The sequence below is a fragment of the Schistocerca serialis genome, chromosome 5 (genome assembly GCF_023864345.2).
Source record: "Schistocerca serialis cubense isolate TAMUIC-IGC-003099 chromosome 5, iqSchSeri2.2, whole genome shotgun sequence".
Taxonomy (NCBI): Eukaryota; Metazoa; Arthropoda; class Insecta; order Orthoptera; family Acrididae; genus Schistocerca; species Schistocerca serialis.
In genome coordinates this window covers 374,055,590-374,068,325 of record NC_064642.1, presented here as the reverse complement: position 1 = coordinate 374,068,325, position 12,736 = coordinate 374,055,590, and the positions used below count along the sequence as shown (strand labels likewise).

Here is a 12,736-nt window from a genome sequence, read left to right as displayed (position 1 = left end):
AAACTATTCCGGCGTTTGCCTTAAGCGATTTAGAGATATCATGGGAAACCTAAATCTGGACGTTTGGGAATTTGAACTGTCGTCCTCCCAAATACGAGCTCTGTGTCCTAACCACTACGCCACCGCGCTCGGTGGACGGTTCAAAGATACAATCTCCAGATTAGGGCACGTTTGCCTGGGCCTCTATCATTTAGGCTGTAGGGCAGACCTTTGGCTGGCGATGGATATCCATGTACAAGTGGTGCAGTATGACCTGGGGAAGTATTCGGTCCTGGTCAAGGTTTGGGTTCAGCCATTTGAGTACTCTTTCGTGACTTGTGGAAGATTATGAACGCTCAATGGGGTTGTTGTACGACATCAATATCTTGCGAACTACCTTACCTTTACAAAATCCACACTAGTAATGTACGAATAAAATGCATACACATACGGAGCGCATAAATGTACGGAAGGACTATTTCGAAGAACGGTTAAATGACCATCTAGGAAAAGAGATGAAAGGAAAGTAAGAACCCCAGCCAAAAGGGGACGAGCCTACAGTGAGGGAAATGGATGAAGTTATAAAGCAAATTGAGAACAATAAGGCCTCATGAACTGATAGCAAGGCAATAGAGCTACTGAAACAAGGTGGAGAAGCCTGCAGAAAAGCAGTACATTTAATGTTTCTACAGTTTTGAAGAAATGAAAAGATTGCCAATGAATGGCAACAAGCAGCATCATGCCCAACACATAAGACAGGAAAAAGAACCAAGTGTGATAATTACAGGGGTATAACGCTATCACGTAGCGCATGAAATATCCTTGTGCGCATTCTCTTACTATAGCTGTTATCATATACAGAGGAAAATCTTGAAGAGCACCAGGCTAGATTTCGTAAAGTCATGTCAACAGCGGACCACGGATTCATTCTCAGACAAGTACTTGAAAAGATATGGGGATTTGACAAGTAGGTATACATACCTATTTGTAGATTTCAAGAAAGCCTATGATAATGCCCACAGAGAAAACATATGAAGGGTAATGGAAGAATCAGGAATACCTTCGAAACTGTTGAAGTTGACCAAAATACACTCCTGGAAATTGAAATAAGAACACCGTGAATTCATTGTCCCAGGAAGGGGAAACTTTATTGACACATTCCTGGGGTCAGATACATCACATGATCACACTGACAGAACCACAGGCACATAGACACAGGCAACAGAGCATGCACAATGTCGGCACTAGTACAGTGTATATCCACCTTTCGCAGCAATGCAGGCTGCTATTCTCCCATGGAGACGATCGTAGAGATGCTGGATGTAGTCCTGTGGAACGGCTTGCCATGCCATTTCCACCTGGCGCCTCAGTTGGACCACCGTTCGTGCTGGACGTGCAGACTGCGTGAGACGACGCTTCATCCAGTCCCAAACATGCTCAATGGGGGACAGATCCGGAGATCTTGCTGGCCAGGGTAGTTGACTTACACCTTCTAAAGCACGTTGGGTGGCACGGGATACATGCGGACGTGCATTGTCCTGTTGGAACAGCAAGTTCCCTTGCCGGTCTAGGAATGGTAGAACGATGGGTTCGATGACGGTTTGGATGTACCGTGCACTATTCAGTGTCCCCTCGACGATCACCAGTGGTGTACGGCCAGTGTAGGAGATCGCTCCCCACACCATGATGCCGGGTGTTGGCCCTGTGTGCCTCGGACGTATGCAGTCCTGATTGTGGCGCTCACCTGCACGGCGCCAAACACGCATACGACCATCATTGGCACCAAGGCAGAAGCGACTCTCATCGCTGAAGACGACACGTCTCCATTCGTCCCTCCATTCACGCCTGTTGCGACACCACTGGAGGCGGGCTGCACGATGTTGGGGCGTGAGCGGAAGACGGCCTAACGGTGTGCGGGACCATAGCCCAGCTTCATGGAGACGGTTGCGAATGGTCCTCGCCGATACCCCAGGAGCAACAGTGTCCCTAATTTGCTGGGAAGTGGCAGTGCGGTCCCCTACAGCACTGCGTAGGATCCTACGGTCTTGGCGTGCATCCGTGCGTCGCTGCGGTCCGGTCCCAGGTCGACGGGCACGTGCACCTTCCGCCGACCACTGGCGACAACATCGATGTACTGTGGAGACCTCACGCCCCACGTGTTGAGCAATTCGGCGGTACATCCACCCGGCCTCCCGCATGCCCACTATACGCCCTCGCTCAAAGTCCGTCAACTGCACATACGGTTCACGTCCACGCTGTCGCGGCATGCTACCAGTGTTAAAGACTGCGATGGAGCTCCGTATGCCACGGCAAACTGGCTGACACTGACGGCGGCGGTGCACAAATGCTGCGCAGCTAGCGCCATTCGACGGCCAACACCGCGGTTCCTGGTGTGTCCGCTGTGCCGTGCGTGTGATCATTGCTTGTACAGCCCTCTCGCAGTGTCCGGAGCAAGTATGGTGGGTCTGACACACCGGTGTCAATGTGTTCTTTTTTCCATTTCCAGGAGTGTATGTATCGAGAAAACTGTATGTGAAGCGAGGGTGCAACAGAGGGAGTCCTAATGTTTTACAGTTGAGACAAGTCTCAAAGTGGGAGACTACACCTTACCAAGCCTATTTAACTTGTTACTGGATAACGTCCTAAAAAGAGCGTCATAGAATGGAAGAGGTGTGAACTTGTTTGCTGACGATATTGTTGTTATAGCGGAGAAAGAAAATAAACTAATGAGAACATTTAAAGTGCTAAGAGAGGAGGGGTCTGAGGATCAATCAAGATAAAACAGAATGTAGCGAGAAATAACGAAGGGGTAATGAAGGTATCACTGCCATTAGGAGGTATGGAACTTAAGACGTGCAGCTCCTTCAAATATCTGGGAAGTACTATGAGTGCAAACAAGAATACGAGATATCGAACCAGATAAAACCTACAGAAAGGTGTTTATCCTCAATGAGAAAAATATTCAGCAGCAAACTACTAACAAGGACGACAGGATTCTGCATGTACAAGACTGATGTGTGACCGATGTTAATGTATGGGGCTGGAACACGAATACATAGCGGGAAGCCGGAGAGAAAAATTATGAGCTTCGAAAACAATCTGTTAAGAAAAATCTTTGCACCCTTGTCAGAAAATGGAATTTTTAGAAGAAGAAAAACCCAGAATTCACGCGCTGTTCAATGAAGCACGTGTGACAGCTGTAATAGACAGGAGATGAATTGAATGTTTGGGACATGTGAGAAGAGAAGAAAGGGTGGCAAAGGCAGTGCTGGAAGGGAAGCCTCAAGGTGCGGGTCCCCCTGGTAGACCAAGAGTGAAGTGGATGGATGGAGTCAAGAAAGACCAGCAGACCGTGGGAGCCCACGAATGCGTGACTGACGGCAGAGACCACTGGAAGACGCTATGGAGTGAGGCGATAAACACTCTTCGGTTCTTATGGACATCTAATTAGTATATATCTATGCATGTAAATGGAAGCTCCCTGCTCGCGACTGTACATGTTCGGACCAATCCCAGGAACTACTGTGGGGATTTTGATCAGGTTGTGACTAATAGATAGACTGATCCACACGGAAGATCGTATATAATTTTTTGTAACTATTTCGTGGAAAATAGCCGAACTATGATGAACTGATGTACGCAAGTGCTGTGTAGACGATGGATCTGCTATCTAGCGGTACAGCCGCCGCAACTCCACACAACAGTGCAGCTTGAACAGAAAGCGAGTGTGTCTACTGGTAAGGCGCGCCCCTGAAAATCGAGAGGTCGCGGGATCGAATCCCGGTTGGACCACGGATTTTTCACTGTCTTTTAACCTAGCATTCACTTCTCATTGTTGCTGATATTCGCTAGAAGCAGAACGTTTTCCGAATTCCGTGTTGAACTGTGTCATTATCAAGAGTAAAATCAGTCGGGCTTGGTGCTCTAGGAGTGCCGGAACGGTAACTCAGCGTGTTCGGTCAGTCGACTGGCCACCGTCCGTAATACAACAAAACTGAGTGACGTCTTCAACAATGTCTACGCGACATTCGCATAGAACTAAATGACGAAAACAGCAAAGAAACACATAGACAGAACGAGGAAAAGATGAGAGAAATGATGTAGGTCGTGCTTGGTAACTGAAACATTGTGGCTAACGAAGAATTTTTTTCTTTCTTTTTTTGACCAAACAATCACCTCTAAATGATGAGGAGATTCGCCAAAAATGAAACTTGTTTCGGATTCCACATTAAACTGTAGGTCGCCATTTCGCGCCTGTACAACTGGCTAGGGAGACGCATTTCACCGAAGTGACGTCCAATGGAAACACACCAGGACACTGAGTCCTGAGAATCTGTACATATACACATACATTATCCTTCTATTCATGTTATAAATTGAACTTCCGCGTAGCGTCTTTTTTCTGTGTGTACGTGACAGTTACTATCATAAACTAGTGCAGGGATTTTTAAATTCGCGGTGCATTGGCGCGTCTGCCCAGTCGACAAATGAGCGTCCACGGAAGCCTTTGATGCAAGGCCCGCATTGTTAAGAGGACTGCGGTCTGGCAGTCCGCTCCCGCCTTTAGGCGTTGCAGTACGTCAGCAAGTGGGATGTCCTGCTTAAATCGTTTAATTCATACGAAACAGGCAGTGTTCCGTTAGCTAATGTTGTTCCCTGATTTTTTAGCATAACTCTTCGCACTGCCCCTTAATCCTTATCATTCCAGGTGCAGTCTCACAGACCCCTAGCGTTTACTGTTATTCTGTTGATAATCTTAAGCGCGCGACAGCTACGGTCTCAGGTTCGAATCCTGCCTCGGGCATGGATCTGTGTGATGTCCTTAGGTTAGTTAGGTTTAAGTAGTTCTAAGTTCTAGGGGACTAATGACCTCAGATGTTAAATCTCATAGTGCTCAGAGCCATTTGAAACATTTTTGATAATCTTAGGGGTGGGGTAGGAGATTACAGAGTTGTTTAATTGTTCTTTCTCTGTCGTGGGTTCCTTTCTCAGCATCCAATTGAACAAGACGTGGACCTCTACTATTACTGCTTCTTTCATGCTAGCAGTTTCTGAGACAGCACTTGGGACTTTGCGTTATGGATTCAATAGCAAGAGCATAATTTAATCATAGCTAACACTTGGTTTAAGAATCATGAAAGAATGTTGAATGCGTGGAAGTGGCCTGGAGACACTGGAAGGTTTCAGGTAGATTACATAATGAGATAGAGATTTAGGAATCAAGTTTTAAATTGTAAGACAATTCAAGGGGCAGATATGGACTCTGACCACAATCTGTTGATTATGAACTGTACATTAAAACTGAGGAAACTGAAAAAAGGTGGGAATTTAAGGAGATGGGACCTGGATAAACTGGAAGAACCAGAAGTTGTAGAGAGTTTCAGAGTGAGCATTTGGGAACGATTGACAGGAACAGGGAAAAGAAATACTGTAGAAGAAGAATGGGTGGCTTTGAGAGATGAAATAGTGAAGGCAGCAGAGGATCAAGTAGGTACAAAGACGAGGGCTCATAGAAATCCTTGGGTAACAGAAGAGATACTGAATTTAAATAATGATAGGACAAAATATAAAAATGCACTAAATAAAGCAGGCAAAAAGGAATACAAATGTCTCAAAAATGAGATCGACAGAAAGTGCAAAATGGTTAAGCAGGGATAGCTAGAGGACAAATGTAAGGATGTAGAAGCATATATCACTAGGGGTACAGGAAAATTAAAGAGACCTTTGGAGAAAAGAGAACCACTTGTATGAATATCAAGAGCTCAGATGGAAAACCAGTTCTAAGCAAGAAGGGAACTCAGAAATATGGAAGGAGTATATAGAGGGTCTGTACAAGGGCGATGTACTTGAAGGCAATCTTTTGGAAATGAAAGAGGATGTAGATGAAGATGAAATGGGAGATATGATACTGCGTGAAGAATTTGACAGGGCACTGAAAGACCTAAGTCGAGACCGAGCGAGGGGGAGCAGTGGTTAGCACACTGGACTCGCATTCGGGAGGACGACGGTTAAATCCCGCGTCCAGCCATCCTGATTTAGGTTTTCCGTGATTTCCCTAAATCGCTTCAGGCAGATACCAGGATGGTTCCTTTGACAGGTCACGGCCGTCTTCCTTCCCCATCCTTCCCTAATCCGATGAGACCGATGACCTCACTGTTTGGTCTCTTTCCCCAAATCAACCCAACCCAACCCCTAGGTCGAAACAACGCCCCAAGAGTAGATAACATTCCATTAGAACTACTGACAGCCTTGGGAGAACCAGGATTGACAAAATTCTACCATCTGGTGAGCAAGATGTATGAGACAGTCGAAACATCCGCAGACTTCGAGAGGAATATAATAATACCAATCCCAAAGAAAGCAGGTGTTGACAGCTGTGAAAATTACCGAACTATCAGTTTAGTAAGTCACGACTGCAAAATACTGACACGAATTCTTTACAGACGAATGGAAAAGCTGTTGAAACCGACCTTGGGGAAGATCAGTTCGGATTCCGTAGAAATGTTGGAATACGTGAGGCAATGCTGACGCTACGACTTATCTTAGAAGATAGACTAAGGAAAGGCAAACGTACGTTTCTAGCATTTGTAGACTTAGAGAAAGCTTTTGACAATATCGATTGGAATACTCTTTCAAATTCTGAAGGTGGCAGGGGTCAAACACAAGGAGCGAAAGGAAATTTACAATTTTTACGGAAACCAGATGCCAGTTATAAGAGTCGAGGGTGCATGAAAGGGAAGCAGTGGTTGGAAAAGGAGTGAGACAGGGTTGTAGCCTATCCCCAACGTTATGCAATCTATGTATTGAGCAAGCAGTAAAGGAGAGAAAAGAAAAATTTGGAGTAGAAATTAAAATCCATGGAAAAGAAATAAAAACTTTGAGGTTCGCCGATAGCATTGGAATTCTGTCAGAGACAGCAAAGGACCTGGAAGAGCAGTTGAACAGAATGGACAGTGTCTTCGAAGGAGGATATAAGATGAATACCAACAAATGCAAAACTAGGATAATGGATTGTAATCTAATTAAATCAGGTGATTCTGAGGGAATTAGATTAGGAAATGAGACACATAAAGTAGTAGATGAGTTTTGCTATTTGGGTATGAAACATGGACGATAAAGAATTTAGACAAGAAGAGAATGGAAGCTTTCGAAATGTATTACTACAGAAGAATGCTGAAGATTAGATGGGTAGATCACGTAACTAATGAGCAGGTACTAAACAGAATTGGGGAGAAGAGGAATTTGTGACACGACTAGAAGAAGGGATCGGTTGGCAGGACATATTCTGAGGCATCAAGGGATCACCAATTTAGTACTGGAGGGCAGCGTGGAGGGTAAAAATCGTAGAGGGAGACCAAGAGATGAATACACTAAACAAAAGGATGTAGAGAGCAATAGCTACTTGGAGATGAAGAAGCTGGCACAGGATAGAGTAGCATGGAGAGCTGCATCAACCAGTCTCTCTACTGAAGACCACAACAACAACTGCCAGGTCTGTGTCCACTATTCGTATTACAGGCCCTGACTTTGAGGGCACTGCTATAAAATGGTTTGACGACGGTTTAGGAAGTGATGTTGGATAATGTAGTGACAACGAAATTGTAAGTGGGCGTAATTCAGAATAGGAGCATTGTGGAAGTGAAGACGAATTGTTTTGCTACCTGTGAATACCTTGAATGAAAGAATTGATCAGAGTGATGAAGAAAGAAGTGTAGAGACTGAACCTTTAACTAAAGGTTCTGCTGGGAATACATTAGGTCGTTAAAGCCTCTTCCAACAATGGCGAATGGCATTGTTTCTCAGTATGTTGGACATAAGTGGGGTGAATGTGTTTGTCCTTGACAATTCCCATAAAGAAAATAGTCAGTTGTGTCGCTATATTTTTTTGCAGAAGCTTGAAAACTATTTGGTAATACCACAGATAAAAAGCGAGTCAACAGTTATCACATATTCCGTGAGCTTCACGCATCCATTCATCGTGTTCTCGGTGTAGCAGAACCAAGAGTAGAAGTCGTAGAGCGATTGGCAAAACGCAAAACATGCTCGACCTGCGGCCCAAAATAGCAGAGGAAGACGCCTGATATTTGCCATTGTTGTAAGGCGCCAATCTAACTTGAATTCCTTACAAAAATTTCCTGCGAGCGCGAAGAAAACATCTGAAAAGGAAACTGAAAACCGAAGGTACTAGTGTACTTTTTTTTGAAGTCTTATGGTAGTTTTTATGTTTTTAATAATACATGTATAATAAAAATAAATAAAAATATAGCAAAAAATAAAATTTAGAGTGCAATGCATTTGCGTTTTGATAGCAGTAACATTATCACGTAATATTACTTTCTTTTTGTGCAGTTTCGTGTTTATATGCGCTCCTACGTAATGTGTATCCACAGGGCGTGACGCCTGTAATTGAAGTGTCATGATGATCTCTCCATTGGTAAAAGATTCCGGAGTAGTCCCCCATTCGGATCTCTGGGAGGGACTGCCGAGGGGGCGAAGTGAAATGCAAAGGCTCAATCTAGATATAATAGGGGGCAGTGAAGTGAAGCGGAAAGAAGACAAGGATTTCTGGTCAGATGAGTATAGGGTAATATTAACAGCAGCATAAAATGGTGTAACAGGAGTAGGATTCGTTATGAATAGGAAGGTAGGGCAGAGGGTGTGTTACTGTGAACAGTTCAGTGACCGGGTTGTTCTAATCAGAATCGACAGCAGACCAACACCGACAACGATAGTTCAGGTATACATGCCGACGTCGCAAGCTGAAGATGAAGATATAGAGAAAGTGTATGAGGATATTGAAAGGGTAATACAGTATGTGAAGAGGGACGAAAATCTAAGTCATGGGGGACTGGAATGCAGTTGTAGGGGAAGGAGCAGAAGAAATGGTTTCAGGAGAATATGGGCTTGGGGCAAGGACTGAGAGAGGAGAAAGACTAATTGAGTTCTGTAACAAGTTTCAGATAGTAATAGCGAATACCCTGTTCAAGAATCACAAGAGGAGGAGGTATATTTGAAAAAGGCCGGGTGATACGGGAAGGTTTCAGTTAGATTACATCATGGTCAGACAGAGATTCCGAAATCAGATACTGGATTAGATCACAATATAGTAGTGATGAAGAGTATGCTGAAGTTTAAGACGTTAGTCACGAAGAATCAATACGCAAAGAAGTGGGATACGGAAGAACTAAGGAATGACGAGAACGCTTGAAGTTCTCTAAGGCTACAGATACAGCAATAAGGAATAGCTCAGCAGTCAGTACAGTTGAAGAAGAATGAACATCTCTAAAAAAGGGACATCACAGAAGTTGAGAAGGAAAACTTAGGTACAAAGAAGGTAACTGCGAAGAAACCACGGGTAACAGAAGAAATACTTCAGTTGATTGATGAAAGGAAGAAGTAAAAACTCGGGAATAAAGAAATCCAAGTCGCTGAAGAATGAAATAAATAGGAAGGGCAGGGAAGGTAAGACGAACTGCCTGCAGGAAAAATGTGAAAACATCGAAAAAGAAATGATTGTCGGAGGGACAGACTCAACATACAGGAAAGTCAAAACAACCTTCGGTGAAATTAAAAGCAAGGGTGGTAACATTAAGAGAGCAACGGGAATTCCACTGCTAACTGCAGAGGAGAGAGCGAATAGGTGGAGAGAGTACATAGAGAGCCTCTATGAGGAGGAAGATTTGTCTGATGTGATAGAAGAAGAAACAGGAATCGATTTAGACGAGATAGGGGATCTAGTATTAGAATCAGAAGTTAAAAGAATTCTGGAGGACTTAAGATCAAATAAGGCAGAAGGGATAGATAACATTCCATCAGAATTTCTAAACTCGTTGAGGGAAGTGGCAACAAAACGACTATACACGTTGGTGTGTAGAACATATGAGTCTGGCGATGTACCATCCGACTTTCGGAAGAACATCATCCACTCAATTCCGAAGACGGCAAGAGCTGACAAGCGCGAGAATTATCGCTGAATCAGCTTAACAGCTCGTGCGCCCAAGCTGCTTACTAGAATAATATACGGAAGAATGGTAAAGAAAATTGAAGATGCGCTAGATGACGATCAATTTGGCTTTAGGAAAAGTAAAGGCACGAGAGGCAATTCTGACGTTACGGTTAATAATGGAAGCAAGACTAAAGAAAAGTCATAGGAATTGACGACCTGGAAAAAGCGCTCGACAATGTAAAATGGTGCAAGATATTCGGAATTCTGAAAAAAGTAGGAGTAAGCTATAGGCAGAGACAATATGTACAGCAGCCAAGAGGGAATAACAAGCGTGAACGATCAAGAACGAAGTGCTCGTATTAAAAAGGGCGTAAGACAAGGATATAGCCTTTCGCGGCTACTGTTCAATCTGTACATCGAGAAAGCAATGATGGAAATAAAAGAAAGGTTCAGTAGAAAGAATATAAATTATAGGTTTCACTGATGACATTGCTATCCTGAGTGAAAGTGAAGAAGAATTACATGATCCGCTGAACGGAATGAACAGTCTAATGAGCACACAGTATAGACTGAGAGTAAATCGAAGAAAGACCAAGGTAATGAGAAGACTGCGAAACTTAACATCAGGATTGATGGTCACGAAGTAGACGAAGTTAAGGAATTCTGCTACCTAGGCAGTAAAATAACCAATGACGGACCGAGCAGGGAGGACATCAAAAGCAGACTAGCTATGGCAAAAAAGGCATTCCTGGCCAAGATAAGTCTAGTAATATCAAATATCGCCATTAATTTGAGGAAGAAATTTCTGAGAATGTACGTCTGGAGTACAGCACTGTATGGTAGTGAAACATGGACTGTGGGAAAATCGGAACCGAAGAGAATCGAAACATTTGCGATGTGGTGCTACAGACGAATGTTGAAAATTATCTGGAGAGGTAAGGTAGGGAATGAGGAGGTTCTACGTGGAATCGGAGGGGAAAGGAATATGTAGAAAACACTGATAAGGAGAAGGGACAGGATGATGGGACATCTGTTAAGACATGATGGAATGACTTCCATGGTACCAGGGGGAGCTGCAGAAGGCAGAAACTGTAGAGGAAGATACGGATTGGAATACATCCAGCAAATAATTGAGGACGTAGGTTACAAGTTCTTCTCTGAGATGAAGAATTTAGCGCAGGAGAGGAATTCGTGGTGTGCCGCATCAAACCAGTCTCATGACAAAAAAAAGGCTCCTTTCGTAAAAATAAACTAAAAAATTTATTTGAATATACTTTTTGTGTGGTTTTAATGTAACCTTATACATAAAAAACTGAAGTGTTTCATAGAAATTACTGAATGCAATTTTTATGGGTATTTAATTAAAGCAGACTGTCAGACTGCACCTGGGAAAGAAAGTGACAAAAAATGACCTGGTAGCTAAGGCTTAAATAAAATTACCGCTGCCCCGGACAGTTCGTCCGGCTGTAGATGCTTAGTGCAACCCGTGTGAAGCCGGGACGGGTCATACACACACACACACACACACACACACACACACACACACACACACACACACACGCACACACACACACACACACACACACACACACACACATATATATATATATATATATATATATATATATATATATATATATATATATATATATATATATATATATACATACCATACTCTGTTGTATTTTAACATTTCTAACATTTTTGTATTGATTTACGTTTTTATATGCTTTTAGCCCTTTTCTCTCCACGACGTCAGCCTGCATCAACCAATTAATTTTAAACATGATCTGCATACGAATAGAATCGGCGATCTGTGAGTGTCCCCGAAATCAATTTTTATCCGCTGAAGTCATACTGAAAATTTGTCTTCAGTGTACAATTTGAAATCGTACTTGAAATTGTTTTAATGCAAATTCGATTCATAAGAGAGTGTCTAATTCTCACGTCGGAGGAAAGGAAGGTGCCTCCATTGAGAAGGGGTCGGTTCTAGAGAGTTTGTCAATGAGCTAAGGCAACTGCTAGAAGAGGGACGGGGGCAACAGTTTGCGTTTCAGTTTAGCAGCTTGAGCTGACACTGTGCATCCCCTGTTCTAAGAAGTAGTGTGTTGGCAATACTGACGACGTCGAAGTTGAAGAGGAGCAAGCAGTTTTTATTTTGTGCTGAATAAAAATAAACGTCTATTACGCATAGTTGCTCTTTGTCATTGAAACCGTTAAAATCACCTCATTAGAAGCCGTGGACTTGCAACTCGGGACGAAAGGACTGCAAAAAGAAAGAGGAGTGTATTCACGGGAGATACGGATTTGACCGAGACTGTTAAACGGGGGCTCGACTTTATGGCAGCAAGTGATGGTAGGCAGGTCTCACCTTGCCGACGAGCGGCGCCTTGTTCTCCTGGGGCGGCATGTTGATGGGCTGCGGCGTTGGCTGCGCCAGCTGCGGCAGGTTCAGCTGCTGCGCCAGCATCGCGTCGTCGTGCGACGGCAGCACCACCTTCTCCGTCACCACCGGCTCCACCTCCGGCTCCGGCGGGAAGTCGTACCTGCACACGTCGCGCTAACTTCAACGGCAGCGTGGTCAACGATTCTCTGAGCCGTCGTCTCTAGCGACTCGTCATCGAAACTAAAGTATCGATACTTGAGACGTGAGTAGTGTCGTAAGGAAAGTATCGAGATCATTACAGTATCGAAGGAAAAGCATACATGCCTTGAAGTATTTATTATTACACTACTGGCCATTAAAATTGCTACACCAACAAGAAATGCAGATGATAAACAGGTATTCATTGGACAAATATATTATGCTAG

The 12,736-nt window shown here is 43.7% G+C and overlaps 1 protein-coding gene across 1 annotated transcript in view; it reads right to left on the bottom strand.

The window, feature by feature from the left end:
• Positions 1-12,736, bottom strand: part of LOC126481947 (major facilitator superfamily domain-containing protein 6) — a 350,452-nt gene that overhangs the window by 101,452 nt on the left and 236,264 nt on the right. The window contains exon 5 of the mRNA XM_050105905.1: positions 12,297-12,471. Within this exon, the coding sequence (XP_049961862.1) occupies positions 12,297-12,471 (175 nt within the window). The remainder of the gene's footprint in view (positions 1-12,296; positions 12,472-12,736) is intronic.